This window comes from Zingiber officinale, chromosome 6B (assembly GCF_018446385.1).
Source record: "Zingiber officinale cultivar Zhangliang chromosome 6B, Zo_v1.1, whole genome shotgun sequence".
In the NCBI taxonomy this organism is placed as follows: domain Eukaryota; kingdom Viridiplantae; phylum Streptophyta; class Magnoliopsida; order Zingiberales; family Zingiberaceae; genus Zingiber; species Zingiber officinale.
Genome location: NC_055996.1, coordinates 13,024,095 through 13,045,987, shown reverse-complemented (window position 1 = coordinate 13,045,987; position 21,893 = coordinate 13,024,095). Strand labels below are relative to the sequence as shown.

At 39.1% G+C, this 21,893-nt stretch overlaps 3 protein-coding genes across 4 annotated transcripts; all 3 read left to right on the top strand.

The window, feature by feature from the left end:
• The first annotated feature begins 4,323 nt into the window (after window positions 1-4,323).
• LOC121992018 (probable ADP-ribosylation factor GTPase-activating protein AGD8) lies at window positions 4,324-8,804 on the top strand. Its single transcript, XM_042546130.1, has 7 exons — window positions 4,324-4,499; window positions 4,657-4,775; window positions 6,007-6,445; window positions 6,724-6,984; window positions 7,409-7,531; window positions 8,034-8,132; window positions 8,386-8,804. The coding sequence occupies exons 1-7, from the start codon at window positions 4,431-4,433 to the stop codon at window positions 8,491-8,493; spliced, it is 1,218 nt and encodes a 405-aa protein (XP_042402064.1). The 5' UTR covers window positions 4,324-4,430; the 3' UTR covers window positions 8,494-8,804.
• A 3,583-nt stretch (window positions 8,805-12,387) lies between these two features.
• Window positions 12,388-13,840, top strand: LOC121992017. 2 transcript variants are annotated; one of them, XM_042546129.1, is made up of 4 exons: window positions 12,391-12,745; window positions 12,841-13,041; window positions 13,139-13,354; window positions 13,440-13,840. In XM_042546129.1, exons 1-4 carry the CDS (start codon window positions 12,494-12,496, stop codon window positions 13,647-13,649), a joined length of 879 nt encoding a protein of 292 aa, XP_042402063.1. In that variant the 5' UTR covers window positions 12,391-12,493; the 3' UTR covers window positions 13,650-13,840. The 2 variants fall into 2 exon arrangements, with proteins under 2 accessions (XP_042402062.1, XP_042402063.1); XM_042546128.1 differs by having other exon boundaries at window positions 12,388-13,354.
• Window positions 13,841-16,829: 2,989 nt separating this feature from the next.
• On the top strand, window positions 16,830-18,298 carry LOC121989949 (E3 ubiquitin-protein ligase Os04g0590900-like). Its single transcript, XM_042544248.1, has one exon. The coding sequence runs from the start codon at window positions 17,121-17,123 to the stop codon at window positions 18,150-18,152; it is 1,032 nt and encodes a 343-aa protein (XP_042400182.1). The 5' UTR covers window positions 16,830-17,120; the 3' UTR covers window positions 18,153-18,298.
• The last annotated feature ends 3,595 nt before the right edge of the window (window positions 18,299-21,893 follow it).

The window sequence follows — 21,893 nt, the reverse complement described above, 5'->3', positions numbered from 1 at the left end:
ATCGACGAACACTCAGAAACTTTGCACCATAGAGGACCTGGAGAAGAAAAACCTGGAGGCTCAAGCCTTGGAAAAGAAGCTCAAGGAGACTGAGACAGCTTTGGCACAAGAACAATCGAGCAGATCGGCGGAGCAATAGAAAATTGCAGATCAAGACGCCTAGCTAAAATCTCTGAAGGCCGAGCTGGAGGTGTCCAAGGCCCAACTGACTAAGTTTCAAGAGGACGAGCCCACTCGGCTTGAGGAGTTCTGAGTTAAATATCTTCGCTTGGAAGGCTTTAACTAGATCTTCTCCGATTGGATCCTATGACTCTTGATCTCGACATAGATGACACCATCCAGCAGCTGAAGGATGGCGGTCACCTATCCGTTGATGTCTCCGTTCCATCCGTTCGGAAGGATGAGCTTGTGACCTCGCTCGCCCAGGACATTGTTGATCATCTGGTGTAGTTTTTCTTTATCATCATTTTGTAGTGGGGAACAACTTTTGTAAATATTTCTAAGTACTGATCCTTGTGCCCTCGTTCGACGCTTTAGAATTTGCCTACTTTACATCCTGTTTATGTTTTTCATATAACTTAGTCACCTTGTGCAATAATTTGGATCTTCCATCGACTGCGGCCGAACGATATCCCATTGAGAAAAAATAAGAATGAACGCTTGGCTCAATCAAGTCGAGTATTTCCCCGACTTGGCGTTTTCATGCAAAGAATCCTTTTCGCTTAGGTATGTTTCGCCTGGTTGGCCTGGGAGTCTTTGACACGTGTGCTTTTTATTCGGAATTCTCAATCATGACCTCTAGATTTTATAGTCGATGTTTGGCTTTTGAGTAGGGATTTATAATCATCACTCGACTATTGAACCGGGGTTTACAGTCACCGTTCAACTGTTAATTCCCCCTCATGTCCGAGTTTATAGCCACCACTTGGCTGTTGATTACGAAGACTCTCGGTTCTAAAGTCGCCATTTGGTTGCTAATTCACAGTCGTGCCTGAGTTTAAAGCCACCGCTTAGCTGTTTATAATTTACAATCTAAGAGTTTATAGTCGTCGCTCGACTGTTTGATTATCCATTTTCAAGGGTTTATAGCTGCCGCTCGATTATTTAATTATCCATATTCAAGGGTTTATAGCCACCACTCAGCTTACGATACTTTAACCTTGAACCCAGGGTTTATAGTCACCACTCAACTTTCGATTTCCATTATTCTCGATTTTAAAGCAGTCGCTCGGTTGTAATTCTCGTAAGCTAGGGATTATAGCCGCCACTTGACTTTTGAATCCTTAGCATGGGTTTATAGTCACCGACTTTAAGATGTAGAATAAGGGTTTATACTCGTGACTCGACTTTGAGATCCAGAATAAGGGTTTATAGTCGTCGCTCGACTTTTACTTTTCATTGCCTCCATGTTTTATAGCCGTCGTTCGGCTAGTGATTTCCTATTGACCCAGGATTTATATTCGTTGCTCGACTATTGGTTTCTATGAGGCTAAAGTTTATAGCCACTGTTTGATTATTAATTTCACGTTGCTCCTGGGTTTACAGTTACCGCTCAACTTTCAGTAATTTTGTAACGAGAGTTTATAGCCGCCGCTCGGCTCTAATCATCACTGCTCAAGGATTTATAGTCGCCGCTCGACTTTCGATTTATGTTGTGCAAGAGTTTAAAGTCATCGCTTGACTATTATTTTCATGTGCTAAGGTTTATAGCCGCCCTCGGCTGTTACATTTTCCGGCTCAAGGTTTTATAGTCGTCGTTAGACTATCACATTTGCACTATGTTCGGGTTTATAGCCGCCGCCGCTCGACTTTTTTATTTTTATTTCATAAGGATTTATAGTCGCCGCTCAACTTTTAACTTAGCCGATCGATGCAAAAGTCTAGGGCACCTTGTTTTTTTTATTCATCATTCCCCTGCATTCAAAGAATAGGAGATTTTACATTTTTATATGACTTTGACCACACACCTCTCATCTAGCCCGATAGGGCTGGAGGTGGTTCGCTCTCTAAGGCTGCTCGAGATTTCGCCCATTCACGTCTTGCAAATAGTAGGATCCCAAGATGAGCTTTCGAATGACCTTGTATGAGCCTCCCCATAATGCCTCTAATTTGGTAACATCGCCGACCGACTTCTCTCTCTTCCACACTAGGTCGCTGACTTGGAACCATTTGGGGATCACCGTTCGGTTGTAGCTTTGCTTCATCCTTTACTGGTAGGTCGTTAGCCGGATGACGACCTTATCTCTAATTTCATCTATCAAGTCAAGTTCCATAAGTCGTCGATCAACATTTCCCTTGTCGTAGAGCTGCATTCGGTCGGTAATTGTCGATATGAATCCTAACTTGACTCCGACGAAAATATAACTTCTGTCGGTAAATCACTGACTGAAAAATAATTCCCGTCGGAGAAGCTGGCGGCATCTGCATAGTGTTTTCGGCGGGGTTTACTGACGGAATTATAATTCCGTCGGTGATTTACCGATGAAAGTTATATTTCCATCGAAAAATAAGGCTCTGACGTATATTCTCGTAACCGATGATTTCCCGTTAGAAATCCATCGGGATAAAGATTTACTAACAGAATTCCGACGGATATTCCTGTCGGTAAACCAAGAAATTTTTATAGTGAAAGGGGGGAAAAAAGAATTATGCTTTAGTAGAGAAATTGCATTTGTCAGTCACTATTGTCTTTAACATTTATGAAATCTATGTTTCTGAGCATTCATTTTCTCACCGAAAGGTTACGGTTGATAGGCACTCCTTTCAGGAGGAATGAATCGTCTGAGAAACTAGTATTATGCACTGCATGCAATTCCAGGTGGAGAACCAAGGGTTTAGTGACAAAACCCTAACTTTTCCTCTTCTTCTTCGATATCCAAGGAACCGATGGAGATGGAGATGGATCAATTGGACATATACTTCTATTCCTTTCTTAGTAACTCAGCAACCTCTCAGGGACTTGACAACCAATTGAGGGCGGCCGCTTAGTAATTGATTTACTTTTCTTCATTTTACCATAGGACCGGCGATGAGGGATGTTTGACATGAGCGTTATCATATTTTTACATCAACAATCAACCGAACAATTGTTATCATGGCCCTATGAGGAGTCTAAACCTTCCATTCCATTCCATTCTATAAAAGGATAGGAGTCTAAACCTTCCATTCCATTCTATAAAAGGATAGTAGTCAAAACCTTCCATTGACATTCTACTTAAGATGTTCTTTTGACAAAAAGATAATAAAATGACTCCTCAAATTAACATCTCATCCTTTAGTATATACTTTGGAATTCTATTTTGGAAATTACTTTGAATTATAAACATTCATTGTTTTTTATAAATAAAAATATTTTTAGTAACTAAACCACGAACATATGAGCCGATTTGAAATAAAAGGGGCTAGTAGAAAAATACGAAAAGAGATATTTCCCTATTCGGTGATCATATATTCTATCTTTGTTCACCAACAAAATTCTACGGGTACGTTGATTTGTGTGTTTTTATTTTTATTTTCTGAAAAATATATATTTTTTAAAAAATAAAAAATAATTTTTATACATTCTCTATTCTTTATAAAATACTATCTATTTTTTTAAAAAATAAATATAAAAAATATAAACTAAATACTATTTTTTTAGAAATACATATTTTTTAAAAATAAAATTGAAAAACACACAAACTAAACACACTCTAACTTTTTATGTTTTCTGATTTTTCTTCCATACCCCAAAAAAAAATTTAGGTCCCCGTCCATGGAGATGGAGCAATCAGGCATGTTCAGCAATCAGGCATGTTCATGTTGGCACAATTCTGTGCTTCTTCTGTCAGGTGCATTTAATTGGGAGTTATTTTTATAATCTTAATTAGTGTCTAAGATTATCAACAATGGATTAATTTAATAAATCAAACAGTATGATTTTTTAAAATCGAATTAAATTTCTTTTATTTATTGCAGGACATTATTTTGCATAATATCTTGAACATTCTTTCTAAATTATTATTACAGTGTAGCAATTAATTTGGCAGGGTAAAAATAAAATTAAATACGTGAGATATTTCGGAAACTTTTATATTTGATTCAGTAATTCGCTGCTAAAATCCAACGTCATCCACGGCTCCATCGAGTGAAGGAAACCCTTATCACCGTTAAATTTCCAGGAATTTGATCCTGACCGCATGGTCTTTCTGCGGCCAAAGCATTTGTTCTCAGGGGCACAATGCCAATAATCTAAATTTTTATAAAGTATTTTGCGCGCTTTAAAACTTTTAGGAGCATGTCGAAAATAGAGTTGAAAATGTGTGGCGTAAAATTAAATTTTCCCCCGATACAAACCCGATCTGGCCTGCGCCTCACTTCCTTTCCCCTTCACGCCTCCCTCTGATTTAGGGAAGAATCGAACGAAACCGTTCCTGCTCTCTCTCTCGCCGATGGCTTCCGATGCATTCGCCGACAGGAACGCCGTGTTCAGGAAACTCAAATCGAAGTCCGAGAACAAGGTACGCCGATCTCTTCTCTCGTTGCCATGGATTCGATTATGTTGTTTTGTCTCGGCTCCGTTGCGATCATGATCTGAAACCGGTCGGATCCGTGCGATCTCTACCTAAGTGTCCAGATCCCGTAGTCTCTGATCCGTGGATCTGTTTGCTTCGCCAGATTTGCTTTGATTGCAATGCGAAGAACCCGACGTGGGCGTCGGTGACTTTCGGAATCTTTCTCTGCCTCGATTGCTCCGCCGTTCACCGCAGCCTCGGCGTGCACATCAGCTTCGTGAGGTATTTGACGAATTTGTTGTTGTATTTTGCTTGGGAATAAACAGGTTTGATCTGTTGGCTTTACGCTAATGGAATTTGAAAATGGTGCTGGATTAGCTTTGTTTAGGGTCAGTCGTGTATTCCGAGAACATATTTTAGAAATGGTTGATTCTGTAGAAGCTTCATTTTCTGACAATGTTCTTCACTCTAATTTACTTTCATGATCATTCATCAATACCCAACGTGATAATCAAACCATGGGGTCATTTGGTGGATGCGATAGATCTGATCTCATCCATTGAACTCTGAGCCTATATTATTAGCAAATTTTAGACCTTTTAAATCATTTTTATTATGTTAAGTGCTTAAGTACAATTTTCTTTGGCCTCTCTTTATCCATTTCACCTTCAACTCTAACTGATATAGCTAATCTAGCTATAGAATCGTCATTGAAGATGTTCAATTTATTATTATTTTTCCATTCGTTGAAACTACACATAGCTGCTCTCTCATACTATGATATATATATATATATATATATATATATATATATATATATATATATATATATATATATATATATATATATATATATATATATATATATATTATCTATTCTAAACCTTATTTATCTTAGCATTCTTATATTTGTTATATACACATTGTTTCCGATTGTTGAATGTTGATTTGTAAAATGTAATGTCATATTGTGGTCTTATAAAGTTTTCACTTTAGCCAAAGATAGTAAACAACAAACAATGATCATACAACAACATTGTGAAACTTGGTCTGATACAGATCAATCAAGTTGTATTGAGGCTGACAAGAACCAATCTAATATTGGGGCCGACAGTAAAATTAAGGGTTGGATGATAATGTGTCACATTGATGTAATTACTAAATATTTGTCTTTTTCTTTCTAAAATCCACTATAGCCACTGTCCAGCATCTGGAGGATATATTTTTCCTAATTCATTTAATTTACTCTCCTTTCGTTATTTTGATGTGTAATACTTTAAATCTTGTTTTTATTACAATATGAAATGTGTTTGTATGCTATAAGGACCTCAGAACTTGCTTTTGTTCCCCTATATTTTCTGCCTGATTTTTTTGAGGCGTCATGATATAAATGCTTGCACATCCATTCGTTATGGGTGAAATATGTTACAATGTCTTTAGAGTGGTGTTAAGTGTATGGCTCCAAATAGGAATCCATGAAATCTTATATCGAATTTCATTTGGTCATGTCTAGATCTACAAATTTGGACTCTTGGACTCCTGATCAACTAAAGATGATGGTTTTTGGAGGCAACAACCGTGCCCAAATTTTCTTTAAGCAGCATGGCTGGACAGATGATGGCAAGATTGAAGCCAAATATACATCAAGAGCAGCTGAATTGTACCGGCAATTGCTTTCCAAAGAGGTTGCGAAGAGCTCTGCAGAGGATATTTCTTTGCCATCTTCACCTGTTGCAGCATCTCAACCACCCAATGCATTGAATGAACTCCCTGAACTCAAGCTTGTAGATTCACAGAAGGAGGTTACAGATGAGACAATTGAACCTGAAATTCCTCGTTCACCTAAAGCTCCGATCCGTTCTTCTGTTATCGGTTCTTCCAAGAAGCCCTTTGGTGCAAAGAAGACCGGAAGCAAGACTGGAGGTCTTGGTGTACGGAAGCTTACAACAAAGGTAAACACTAACCTCAACCCTTTGGCTGATTAATAACTTCTCCAAGCTCCGCTTTGCCATGATTGTTGATCCTGACTTTCTTCTTACTTGCATTAATATTTTGCTCATCCCGTCACATGTTGTTTTTTCTTATAAAAAATTGTTGAAAAGTTCATCTTTTACATTATATCAAGATTCAACTTTAATTGGAACATGTTGCATTAAGATTCAAGTTTAATTGGAACATGTTTTGGGGGCTTAATGATTGCAGCCTAACTGTTGTGAACTGTTGATTGCAGCCAAATGAAGACCTTTATGATCAAAAGCCTGAAGAACCTGCACCTGTTTCTGCACCAGTCTCTACTAATTCGAGGACAACGAGTGGTCAGCCATTTCCCTCTCGGTTCGAATATATTGAGAGCACACTTTCTGCTGAGAGCAATACTGGCGATGCTCAAGTTCTCAATCATGTTGCTCCACCAAAATCTTCTAGTTTCTTTGAAGATTTTGGAATGGACAGTGGCTTTCAGAAGAAATCTTCCTCATCATCAAAAATACAGGTGTCACTGTTTCAGTATGATTTTATTCACCTGCTTTGGTTGAATTGAAATATTGAATCCATGCAACCTTGTCTAGATAGCAACTTTGATATTCTAGACAAAGTAACTATATGCTTGATAGATTCAGAACTAGATTTGTAGGCCAAAATGATTTGTGGTGAATTCTAGAATTTATTTATGCAAGAGTCGCTTATTTCTTGATATGAAAGTAAGCAAGTTTGTTAAATTCCAGACAATGAATATGCTTGTTTATAATATGGAATGAGGAGTCTGAAGAGGTGATATACAAATTCTTTCAAGTGATTGGCCATTGGAAATCAAATACAGAATATTCACCAATTTTTTTTCTCAATTTCTAGTTAAATGTGTTTATATTCACTCAACATCTTATATGAAGCTTGCTTTTAATTATCATGCTGATCAGATTGAAGAAAGTGATGCGGCAAGGCAGAAGTTCTCAAATGCAAAATCAATATCATCAGCCCAATTCTTTGGTGATCAAAACAAAGCAAACAACGAGGCTCAAATATCCCTTGACAAATTCTCGGTATACCACTTCCTCATTTCAAAATGTGATTATCATAAGCTATGCAAAGTGGATCATAAAATTGACATAGCCTGCACTTGTACAATTTTATGTAGTTGGAATATAATTGAAAATGCCTAATCCCTTTAAGATATAATGGTTATTCACAAAAGTTGCTCGTAATTGTGCCTTGTTTATCATTGATACTTGACGCCTTGTTTGTGTTTTGCCACGGAACTGTATTCTATTATATTTCTGAGATTGTTTGGAATCAAGATTCCTTTGATGGTAATCTCTGCATATTCTATATGAATAGACTGCAAAACAAAGTGATTTAGAGATCTTTTCTCTTAATGTATGCTGGTTTGCAAATAACTAAACACTGAGATGTTCGCAGTGTCTCCCTTGTGCATCTTAAAAAGCTAATCTTTGATGTTGTTTACTTATTATGCTAATATGGTTGGTTTTAGGTATTATAAACTTACAAGCATTCTCATTTGGTTTATATGCTTACCTTGCGTAGGGGTCGACATCCATTTCTAGTGCTGATCTGTTTGGTCGTGGAAACGATTCTACAATTGACATGACTGCTTCTGATCTCATTAACAGAATCTCATTCCAGGTACTTTTTTTTTTGTATATAAAGTTAAGAGTATGATAAGTTGATTGAGTAGAAGCATTCAACTTGCAAAAGAACCATCAAGTTTCATGTTGCCTCGTTATAGTTCTACAATCCTAGAAATTATTTTTCTTATGGTTATTATTATTATTATTTAAATAGTATCAAACTTAAAATGTTGACAGTATATTGTCAAATTTTTCATAGATGCGTTTTGACCCAATAAGTGTTTTTTTAATACACTTTGCTTTTATAGGCATCACAAGATATAACCTCGATCAAGAGCATGGCTGGTGAGACAGGAAGGAAGTTGACATCTCTAGCTTCGGGTCTCATCAATGACATACAGAACAGGATGCTTTGAGCTAACACATTGAACATAAAAAGTTCAACAGTTAGCCAATTCGCGATGATCATAGTACAAATCACTCCAGTCATCAAAAGCCTCAAATTTTCTTCCTTATCCTCGCTTTTTTGTTCTTGTCAGAGTTGGATAAATAAACTTGGATAGTTTCTCAAATCCGCCTGCATTATGTACGCTGAGCTGCGTAACATATAGCAGGTCTGCCTTGATCAAAACTATGTATCTAGAGATCCCTGAAAGTTTTCTTTCATTTTCTTTTGTACTCGTGAACCTTGCCAAAGCAAAATCCTGAAGTTGTAGGTTTGTTTCAAGTACTTGTACAATGATTCAGGAATGTTGTTGTCTTGATTGGGAAGAAAGTCGATACTCCAGATATTTTGAAAAAGAATCTGAATTTGCGAATATATGAACAAATAACTCATCCAGATCCCTAATGGACTTGCCAACCATACAAGGTTTCTAACAAAGAGACTATTCCAAACTTGTACATCAGGAGCCATCGAATGTAGGTATTTGTCCCTATCCAACAACACAAGCTGCTTCACTTATGTTAACCTAAACAATAACAACAATAATTTAGCTTTATCTTATTAGGTGGGCTCTGCTATTCCTGCAGTCTTGTATTCTTTTCTTCAAGCACAAGCTTCTTGGCTGATGAATGGTTGGCCAATAGTACTAGTGCCAGCTCCAAACTTCCCCTAAATTATTCATAATGAAAATTAGGTTGGTCAGTTCGATCTCTTCTTGCTCTGTTTCCAGGCTCTTGATAGCTTAAGACAGCAAGGAATATGAGCAACTTAAGTTTAGGTAATATGAGCTAGTTATTCACCACACTGATACCCAAAACAACTAATTGTTGATTTAGTACTGTATAACCTTTATATTATTAACAATAATGACACCTAGTACAACTAACTAATGATATAATATATTACATGACTTGTACTGTAAACTGAGCCTTTGCATCTCCTAATAATGGAGTTGAATTTTTTTTGGAAGCATTTTACTAAAATATAACATACCTTAACTAACAAGGAGTTTTTCTGATTAAAAATATATATTATAGGCATGTTTTTAATCATTTTAATAAAACATTTCTCCCTTGTTTATCAAAAAAAAATCCATAAAATATTGCACACATGCCTACATTAGACCAACAACTTCAGAGATTAGATTGAAGCAAACTTCCCTGGCCACTTACATCAACCTAATGTGGTATTACACAGTGGTTGTAACTATACTTGCATCATTGCATGATCATCCATCCCTCTTTCCATCACTTGAATTAATTTTTCTTTTCTTTTCTTTTTTTTCTAAAACAAATGATCCTATTACTTTATTGAAAGTCCATGGTGATGGATCTAATGCTTCCATTTTGTCCTTTTCATGGTGGTGGTCGAGTTAGGTTTAGAAAGATAGATGAATGGATGGATATGTTGTCTTTTTTATTCTAGTTGATTGGATTAGAAAACAATCAAGTTTGGTTTTAATAATTATGGCTCGCGTGTGTAATTGGATGCCCACATATGTTATTTTAAAAGAAAATTTTGTTTCATGCTTTAAATGTTGATTATTTCTTTAAAGTATGATTGCCTGTGGTTTTATTATTATTTTATGAGTGCTATTGTTAATTTACTTGTCTCATCTAACGGTGCTGGGTTTTTAATTTTTCAGAGACTTAAGATCTATCATTGATAAATTAATTAATAATTTTTTTAATAGATAGTTGGAATAAGAACGCTGATGATTCTGTCTGAAAATTATAGAGATATATACTGGATATGATGAATCGGTGGTTGACTGGTAAAAAAACCTTTTTTACTTCATGGGAAAGCTTCATTCTGCTCCTGCACATACGAAGATTAGCCAACAAAACGTCAGCACCCAGAAATTAGGGGGAGTCTCTAACGAAGGTCCTCCGGTACTCAAGTCAGTATAAGTTCGGACGGATGAATGAAGAATAGTAAAGAACTTGTGCTTGAGAGTAGAGTTGCAGATGTCAGAGAGAGTGTGCCTTTGCCATCGAGAGGACCTCCTTTATATACCACATCTCAGAACCTCCGCGATCATGAGGTGGTAATGTGTGTCAGAGTTTGTTAGGCAATGCGCCATAATTATTCGAGGAATCTTTTTTTTACCCACATGCATACCTCTTTTTGTCGTTCATAGCTTCTATTACTGTCGGGATTAATGAGAAAAATATGTTGTTATAAATGATCTACTGATGGGAGACACGATGATCCTCAAAAAAGTTTTCAGAAGAATATTCTTTGACACATAGTTGTTATTCTAACAGATTGTTAGGATGTTGTCTGCCGAATACATCTTGGTCGGCTAGTAAGACCGATCGCGTTTATATCTATCTCGGCATTAAGCCGCTCAGTTATATTTTGTATAATCTGCTCTGTTGTATATTATATTGCATGTATCTTGGTTGGCTGGTAAGATCGGCCACCTTTATATTTGTCTCAACATTAAGTTGCTCTGTTATATATATTTTGCGCAGTATTGAGACATTTGTTTGGAGAATAATATAGATATACCTTGGGCATATTGGAAGTGCATTTGAGAAATAATATGACGTCCCATGCTTCCGAGAAATCCCTCTGACAACCTATGCTTTGCTGGAAATACGTCTGAGCAGTAATATGAGGCCAAGTGTTGTAGGTTTGGTCATTTTTTTAGCCGACCAAGCCTATAATGGGCTGCCCCGAGAAATGAAGCTACGTTTTGAGCGGTTCGGTCAATGTATTAAGTTGAGTTGCGTTATGCATGACCGACTTTCTGTACAGTCAGGGAGTATGAACTTATTCGACTTTACAACTGGATGGATACACAAATATACTATCGCATGGAAACCGATTAAGTTAACCGACAATTAGGGTTGTCTGGGTGTGTGTACAAGGAGACTCGCACGAAGTAAGAAGTTTAGCCTTCCTCCTGACCATACCTACTATTGGTCTATTGTGGAGTGAGTCAGTCACTCTGGCCGGCACGCAATGCCAGCTGTCCTTTATCTCGGTCGACTTTAAGAGGTGACCGTCCTTAAGGCACTATAGGAGTTGGTCACCCTTGGGGCTCTAAACTCATCAATTTCGATCGGCTTAAGGGTTGTCCGCCTCTTCCTGGCCGACTTGTAACTCGGTCGGATTGGATCTAAGAACTTTAGCGCTAGGCGACCAATCAAAACTAGATGAGGGATATCCTCCTTTCGAAGATTTGCCCGTTATGTCATCTTAACTCTGACTTCCATGTCATCCCCTGAGTCTGCTTATCATAACCCGTATCAGCTGAGTCAATTGATCGTTCACTATAAGTATCTTCCAATTTACTCTGATGATTGATAAATTTTTTTTATGAAATCAGATCGGTCATCCTCAGAATTAGTTAAGGTTAGTTAGATATTAGATGTCAATTAATAATAATAATAATAATAATAATAATAATAGGAGGAGGAGCATAGAGTGGGAAATCTCCTTAACCTTCATTAACTAACTAGACAAGGTGAATTAAAAGTACTTATAAAATTAATTATTAAGGATAAAATATCACAAAATCAGAAAGTGGTCCAAGGTCTAAAAGAGCATTATGTAATCCGATAGCATCCCAGTGAATAGTAGCTAACTCCACATTCATACACTTAATGATTAAATAATTATAAGGAAATCGATGGATTTTTAATGGTGATATGAAGCACATAAATCTAAATCTAATGAAAAAGAAAGTTCAAAAAGATTTCACATCCAAAGAGAATAGTGGAAGTTTTGATATTGAGATCTAATCACTCTTCACTTGTCTATGTGAGATAAAAGAAGGATTATCAATGCAAATTTACAGGATAATAAGTGTTAAAGACATCCATCAACACAATTATTGTTAATAAAAAAGATTCACTAATCAATCATAATGATGTTATGTCCACTAACCTCCATCGACAAGTAAAAAGGAAAATAAAGAGAGTAAATTGACACGCATTAGCAATACATAACCGTAATTAATTATGCAAACAACAGAGAAGAGACAGGCTAGAGAGGGATACAAATGGCGGAACCCTGCCATATCAAAAGACTTCAAACCCCCTCCGCCTCTTCTTCTTCCACAAAGCCAAGGCCTTTTTGATTCCGAGTCCTTTCTCGCGAACTTCATTGCGATCGGAGGAGAATTAGAGGAGGAAGCTTTTGCTGAATCGGAAATGGTGTTCGATCACGAATCCTCTCTGAAAGAGCTCAATCTGAAGAACAAACGAGTCATGGTGAGGTTTCTACCAAAGATTGATCTTTTTTTTTTTTTGAAGATTCTTTTGTGTGGATTCAAAGTCGGAAAAAATGGTTTTTTGATTGGGAATAGGGAGGAGGATGGTCGGAGGAAGGAGCAGGGCGGTGGCCGCCGTGGCTGCGGCCGCTGCTGGCGACCCGGTTCTTCGCGCAATGCGAGCTCCACGCCGAAGTGCAACGGAGCGAGTGCAACATGTACTGTCTCGACTGCGCCGGCGGCGCCCTCTGCTCGCTCTGCCTCGCGCACCGTCACCGCGACCACCTCACGATCCAGGTTCGGAGAGGGATCCCGCTCATTTTTTCCTTCCTTTTTTGGTTTAGTAGAGCTTCGATTTAGTGTTCCGCCGCCGCCTGAGATTGCGATGATGCAGATACGGCGGTCGTCGTACCACGACGTGATCCGAGTGTCGGAGATCCAGAAGGTGCTCGACATCTCCGGCGTCCAGACCTACATCATCAACAGCGCCCGGATCGTGTTCCTCAACGAGCGCCCACAGCCGAGGCCCGGCAAGGGCGTCAACAACACCTGCGAGGTCTGCGACCGGAGCCTCCTCGACTCCTTCCGCTTCTGCTCCCTCGGCTGCAAGGTCCCATCCCCCTCCCCCCTAATTCCAAACTCTAATTATCTCCTCCGCACCCCCCACCAACTGTTCGACGAAATGCTTGTTTCAGATCGCCAGCACCGGCACCCGCACCAGCAAGAAGAATTCACCACTCAGACGGCAAACCACCGCGCCGGTGTCGGAATCAGAGGACTCTTTCGCGAGCTCCAGCCGTGGGAGCGTGAGGATGCAGAGATCCACCCCTTCCGCGTCGCCGCCGGCCACCGGCGCACGGAGGAGGAAGGGCATCCCCCAAAGAGCCCCCTTTAGCACTCAATGACACTGCTTAATTACATATTGTTTATAGAAAACGACAATTACCGACTAAGCTCATTTCATCTTCGTCGCGGAGCTAGAAACTCGATCAAGATGGAGAAGAAACCGAGGCCTGCCATTTACTGGGCATGATGATTGCTACAGCTTGTGATGAACGATCTGTAATAAATTGCTCCCCTTCTTCCTCCTCCTCAACGTGCGTGCTAGAATACTATTTTGACCCAATAGGTAATCCGAGTTAGTATGTGATGGGATGTTTGTCACATGAGATCGCGGGATCGAAACTCGGGGTAGTCAGGGTGTAAATCCTCGATCCCTGTGCAACTCACCCCACCTGTCATATGCTCGCTCAGGATGTTATGATTTACCTTCCTCATGATGGCCTTCGGTCGGGTGCGGCGGGGGTGCTGGGGGCGAGCGATTTCGCCTTTTTGTCACGTGCTAGAATACTATTTTTCCACCTACCACATGCTAGCTCAGGATGTTGTGATTTACCTCCCTCGTGATGGTCTTGGGTCGGATGCGGCGGGAGCACTGGGGGCGAGTGATTTCATCTTTTTGCCACGTGCTAGAATACTATTTTCACATGCTCGTTCTCAGGAAGCTGTTATTTATCTCTTTTGTGATGACTTTGAATCGGGTGCGATGGAAGTGTTGGGACGAACGATTTCACTTTTTGCCATACAAGTTAGACTACTATTTTATCCTGCCGAGTTTATTTATAGGATTGATTTTTTGATTTACTCTCTTCGATTGCTATGGTATAATCATGAGCTCCGTCGCCATAGGTGATTATTAGAGTGACAGATTTTACTTTTTTACAGAACAGTTACAACTGTTATTTTCCTTTTATTTCCCACTGCGGCAATGCGTCGAACACATTGCCTGCGCTTGGCATTGGCGGCCGACCATCGCCGTCGAGCCATCTGTTCTGCCAGGGCGGCTATGATGTGCGTGTCGATCGGCGGCGGCTGACGCTTGCGATGGGCGGTTGTTGACGCGCCACGTAAAACGCCATGGATAGATTCTGCTCCACGTCATTGTCAACTGCGACCCTTGTGCCACGGAGGCGGGTAGATTAAATCTCAGTCGTTCATTTTCTAGCGGATGGATTTAAACTTGCTCCGATCGAGCGGCTGATAGATTTAACGTGGAAATGCCAAAGAAAAACACGACTTATATTTGAATGAATTCTTCACATTTTTTGGATCAATATGTGAATTATTAGTTAAACTATTTGATTTAATTGCTTTGTAGGAGCCCTTCATAAGCACTGTTCCCCAGAGAGGGACATGGCCCTAAAGAAGTCTATTTAGTCTTTAAGAAAATGGCCTACATCGAGAAAGATAGATAAATTTTATAGAGGAATGACCTTCCGATTTCTTTCGATACCGTTGAGTGATAGGGTGACCAGAAGGGATGAGTTCTTCATTTCCACGCATATAATTGCTAGGAAACCTCCAAAAATAATGAGACAAATAAGAATAGTGTCCATGAAAAGAATATGTTTTTTTATGTGCGAATCAATCCTAACGATGAGCACTCATGGAGTTACCGTAAAATTTTCGCTAAAGGGGAACCATTGAATTTTAAAGACCATTTCTTTTTTTTTTTTTTTATTTCTATTTTGATAGTACTTAAATTACAATTTATTTAGCATCAAAATGTATATTAAGATAAGTTTTACTTGTTTTTTTTTAATAAAAAAGAGGAATATGATCTCATTGGATAGATTAGATTCGGAGGAATATGATATACAGAGAGAGAGAGTAGGAAACAATATTAAAAAAAAAATATTAAAAGAAAAAAAAAAATCATGTGGGACATGGACCTTTGCATTGAGCTTATAAAATAAACATTATTGCAGTGGAAGCATCCCACGAAAGGACTCACCTTTATGCTTATCCATAATGGCAGAATTTTAAAAATACAGATTTATAGTAAATCCTGGACGTACGTCCGGACACCCAAAAGGAGGACGGATTTTTTTATCCGTAAATTACGGATTAAAGGATATTTTATTTTTTTTAGATTTTTAATTTGGATAAATTTTATTTATTTAAAGATGGAGTTCATCGAAATTAAAGATCCTCATGCAAAGAACTATCTCCTATTTCACAAATTATAGATCAGAGGATCCTACTGACCCAAAATATAATTTAGAAGTCTTGATTCACTAAAATTGAATCGGAGTATTCAGGAATATTTCTGAAAGCTTGGACTTATAAGAGTCGCTCAGAAGTACATCGAGTGGTACCTGAATGTACTCTCGAATATCCTGATTTACTTTTGAAAATCCGAGTTCCTCTCAGTGCATCGCTCGGAATTGTAAGAGTCATCTAAATGTGTGCACCTAATGGGTTTACAGAAAATTTCATTATATATACATATTTATCTATATATATCAAATCTCTGTTTACCGCGCTAAACACGTGATATAATTCCTAAGCTTCTTAGCTGTTATTGGGGCCACATGAGCCCGCTGGCCCATCAACGGCCTAACATTGAACTCAATAGAATCCATCCGTTCGACGTCCAAAATCTTAATAAAACAATATAATTAATCCAGGAATCTCACACCTAAATCACGGAATCAGTAGCTGATCATCCAACAGCAAGAAACAAAACCCGAAAACCCGAGATGTGATTTAAATAAACAAAATTCATCTTCTCGTTCATTGTATTTGGAGCTGAAAGAAAGTGGTCGACAGTGCAAGAGAAAGAAAGAGAGAGATGGATGAGAAAGCAAACAATGGTGGAGTGAATTGGGAAGCCAAAGGATTAGAGAGACTGAATTCTAAGCAATTTAGCTGTTGCTTGATCTGCTAATTAAGCTACCAAAGTTACTGATAAAGCAAGCATTATCAGGGACAGTGTCTGTCAAGAATATAAAGTTGATGTGAAGCTTCATTCATTTCAGGGAGAGTTTTAGGATAATCACATATGCATTAATTATTGCTTTCAAGGTGATAAAAGATGAATATGTTCGTTCCTAGTGTCCCTGTCAATTCGTCTCAGAATCAACACGAAAAAAATAAATTATGAACGATTACTGACCTATGAAATAGTGACTAGCACTATCAATTATTATTGTCAAACCACTTCAATGAGTTGACAAATAAAAAATATATTGTTCTTTGTTATAAATAAATATATAATTAGGAGAAATAACCTTCTCGATAATTTATAATGCTGTTCTTAGAAAAACAGGCTACACCTTGGTCAAACCAATCACGATTTACTGCAAGTATTGGCAAAGGAGAGAAAGGAGTAAATGTTGACAAAGTTGCTGACCTAAGCCTTCATTCCGAGTTTGCTTTGCTACCAAGCCAATTTGATTCCTCCATTCTTCCAAAACAACAACAAGATCTTGATAATTGCTCTAAATTTCCCCAAAAAAGTGCTTTTTTTCCTACTCTGTGAGTGATATTTGCTGCAATCTGAGGGCGGAAGAGCTTCTGTGCGATTCCGGTTCATGGCCGCCGCCGGCGATAGCCAGCAGACATGGGTGCCGTACGTGCCGACGGGGGACTGCTCCTTGGGCTTCTGCGGCATCTACTGCCCGCAGTGGTGCTTCGTCATCTTCCCGCCGCCTCCGCCTGCTGAATTCTCAGACGACAGATCCGGCGGAGTAGCCTTCTCCCCCCTCGTCATCGCCATCGTCGGCGTTATCGCAGGCACGCTCCTCCTCATCTGCTACTACACCGTCGTCCCAAAGTATTGCTGCGGATTCCGGTCGTTGCAGAGGCGGCTAAACGGCCCGAGGGCCGCCGGCGACAGCCTCGAGCTCCACGGCGGTCGCTCCCGCCACCATGAGGCACGGTGGCAGCAGGACTCGCCGGAGAAAGGCATCGATGAGGCGCTGATAAGTAAGATTGCGGTGTATAAGTACCGGAAAGGCGACGGGGTGGTGAAGGGAGCGGATTGCTCCGTTTGCCTCAGCGAGTTCCAGGAGGAGGACAGCCTCCGGCTGTTGCCCAAGTGCGGCCACGGCTTCCATCTCCAGTGCATCGATACGTGGTTGAGGTCTCACTCCAATTGCCCGCTCTGCCGGGCCAGTATTAATATTCCTCTGGATCGGCCGCATCCGCCGCAGTCGCTTCCGGCGGAGGCTGCCGAATCGGTGATCCTGGAATCGCCGGGAAGAGACGAGATGGTCATAGTGGTGGAGGAGAGAATGGAAGAAGAAGAAGAAGAAGCATGCCAGGAGCATGGAAAGAAGAACCCACCCCAACTCGCGGCGGAGCAGAGTCAGCACAGCAAAGTCGATACGAGAGACGATGCCGGCTGCGAAAAGGAAGATGGTCGACGATCGTTCTCAACCGGAAATGCGTCGAACCAAGACAGGATTTCGATCGCCGACGTCTTGCAGACGAGAACGGCAGACGAGGCGGCCGGCACCAGTTCGTCCGCACCCGGAAAGGCCAGCGGCCGAATCAGAGGATATCATGGCGCCGTAAGCCTGACCGCCGTGAACAGATCGCACTCCAATGGCGGATTCTGCTAAACTCCAGCTTACTGTTCTTGAATTACTTGCTGAACACTCGAATCCAAAAGAAAATTTTGATCATTTATCATGAACTTTATCAGTTCTTTCGATTGTCAGCGAGGGACTCTGCAACTAAAGATGCTGGATGCTGGACTTCGATTATCCATCGATTTACTTGCCAATGAAAAATTGAACCAGATAGATTAGCCTGGTCGCCTGTATTTCCTAGCATATATAATCATTGTCCTAACAAACAATGTCTTGGGACAAGTCCCTCTCAATCCCGAAACATTAAAAAGACTAATTAAATGAACGACCGAGTTAAGCGAATTCGACATACAATTGTTGGTTAGTCCTAGGAAAATCGTACCGGCTCCACTGTACAAAAATTTTATACGAGTGTCGAACCTTTCCTTAAATAACATATTGTGTTCTTTAGAAGTTAAATTAAGAATCGCAGACGGAACTTAACATCATTGATTTCAAATTTAACTTATCTGTTCTTAATGGTTTAGATTTGGATCGCAAGCGGAACTTAACACTATTGATCCAAATCCACCTATGTTATTAATTCCATTAAATATTAATTTCCAAAATTGACTTCCAGGACTGCATGGCGAGGCACATGACCTTCTTGGATATGAGAGCAACCACCACCGCCTAGACAAAGCCTTTTAAGGAAAGCTAATATTTAATTTCCTTAAATAACTCTAGGTTAACCAAAAAGAACAATCGAATCACAAATTCGACAAATAAAAGAAAAGAAACATAACTTCGAAACAAATCCGAAAACTCTAGAATCATATGTCTCTTGTGTTTGGTATTTCCAAAAATAACTATACAAAGAAAAATAGTATGATGCGGAAAACAATTACCAGTTATACATTTCTTTGTAAGCAAATAACCTCTTGATCTTCTATCGTATTCCTCTTCTTATCCCGGATGTTGTGTGTGCAACGATCTACCGAGATGAGAATCCACCTAAGCCACCTTCTTCTCCAAGTAAGATTCGGCCACCACAAAGATTCCATGAAAGGATGAGGTTCGGCCACCACCAAGCTCCAAGGGATGCTAGGAAACCAAGCCTCCTCCTCCTTCTTCTTCCTCAAGTAAAATCCGGCCACCAACCAAGCTCCTAGAGAGGTTGTCGCCGGCCACAAGAAGAAGAGAAAAGGGAGAAGCTAGGGCCGGCCACCAAGGAGAAAAAGAGAGTAAGAAAAAAATAGAGTTGTTAGCTATGAAGGCACCTCTACCCCCTCTTTTATAATCCTTTGTCTTGGCAAATAAGGAAATTTAAATAAAAAAAACTTCCTTAATTCTTTAGCCATGAAAAGGAAAATTTATTTAATTAAAAATAATTTTCTCTTCTCACATTACATGGCCGGTCACATTAAAGCTATATAAACAGGGAAAGTTTTAATTAATTAAAACTTCCTAATTTGTTTTCGGAAATTTAAAAAATTTCTCCAATAATTTTTCCCTTCATGGTGGTTTGTAAAAAGAAAATTTTATAAATTAAAATATTTCTTTTAAACATGTGGATGATTTCCAAAAAGGAAAGTTATCTCTAAAAATTAAAATCTCTTTCAATCTATAATAAGGAAAGATACCAAATCTTTTCTTAATCTTTTGTAGAAACTTATAAAAGAAATATTTAATTTTTAAACTCTCTTTTAAATCATGATCATGGTTAAAAAAGAAAAGTTTTCTTAAAATTAAAATCCACCTTTTAATCTACAAATAAGGAAAGATTTCAAATCTTTTCTTAATCTTTTGTAGAAACTTATAAAAGAAATATTTAATTTTTAAACTCTCTTTTAAATCATGATCATGGTTAAAAAAGAAAAGTTTTCTTAAAATTAAAATCCACCTTTTAATCTACAAATAAGGAAAGATTTCAAATCTTTTCTTAATCCTTTGTAGAAAGCTATAAAAGGAAAAATTTAAATTTTAAACTCACTTTTAAAACCATGGAATCCACATAAGAAAAAATTTATAAATAAAATCCTTTTTAATATGATGTGGCCGGCCACATCATGCTTGGACTCCAAGCATTGGTCGGCCACCAACTTGGCTCAACCTTTGGGTCTTGGCCGGCCCTAGCTTGGGTTCCAAGCTAGCTTGACCGGCCACCAAAGAGTGGGTAAGAAGGTGAGTATGTGATGGGTATAAATCTCTATATACAAGAGGCTACGATAGGGACCGAGAGGAGAAATTAGTTTTGGTCTCCCAATGAAATTAAGCTTCCCGTGTTCGCCCCGAATACATAACTTAACTTCATCAATAATAATTCATACCACTAAAGAATTATTATTGAACTACCGCACCAATCTCAAATTACATTTTGAGCTCATTTTTATTATGAGTGTTTTAGTCTCCCTGTGTTTAAGATATCATATGTCCATTAATTAAATGAGTTCCAAGAGTAGTATCACTCAACCTTATCGTCATGTCGGACTAAGTCCACCTGCAGGGTTTAACATGACAATCCTTATGAGCTCCTCTTGGGGACATTATCAACCTAGATCACTAGGACACAGTTTCCTTCTATAATCAACAACACACACTATAAGTGATATCATTTTCCAACTTATCGGGCTTATTGATTTATCGAACTAAATCTCACTCATTGATAAATTAAAGAAATAAATATCAAATATATGTGCTTGTTATTATATTAGGATTAAGAGCACACACTTCCATAATAACTGAGGTCTTTGTTCCTTTATAAAGTCAGTATAAAAGAAACGACCTCTAATGGTCCTACTCAATACACTCTAAGTGTACTAGTATAATTATATAGTTAAGATAAACTAATACCTAATTACACTACGACCTCCAATGGTTTGTTCCTTTCCATCTTGGTCGTGAGCTACTGTTTATAATTTATAAGATGCTGATAATATGATCCTCTGTGTGTGACACCACACACCATGTTATCTACAATATAAATTAATTGAACAACTAGATTTATCATAAATGTAGACATTTGACCAATGTGATTCTTATGTCTAGATAAATGTTTATACCAAAAGCTAGGCTTTTAGTATACACTCTAACAACAATATCAACCTCGAGCGATAATCAAGGCTCAGGCCTTGGCAGATTTCATCATAGAAGTCCAGAATGTCGAGCCGGAGGCAACATAGAAGATATATGTTGACGGCTCGTCTACTCGGCAAGGTAGCGGAATCGGTATATTACTTATCTCACCTCGGGAGGATCGTATGCAGCTCTCCGTTCGGCTTGACTATCGCGCCACCAATGATGAAGCAGAATATGAGGCGTTGATAGCTGGTCTACAAGTTGCCCGACATGTGAGAGACGTTAAAGTTCTCATCCACTCGGACTCTCAGTTGGCCGCTCAGAAGTTATCTGAGACGTTCGAGATAAGCAATGCCCGACTCAGGCTCTATGCGGAGGCCTTCAAGAAGCTGAAGACCAACTTTCAAGAGGTCATTATATAAAAGATCCCTCGATCAAAGAACCAGGCGGCAGATGAGTTGGCAAAATCAGCCAGTTCGCTGTCACCGATTGTCATAGGACAGTCGGTCGAACATGTCTCACTTGTGGGGTATATCGACCGAATGGAAGGAATGATCTTCCTGAACGACTGGAGGACAACTTTGACAGAGTTTCTTCGTTCGGGAGTAACACCTGCCAATCCGGAAGAAGCTCACTTGCTGAAGAAGAGGGTCGGACAGTTCACCTTGATTAGGGACCAACTTTATAAAAGAGTTTTTTCCAGGCCCCTACTTA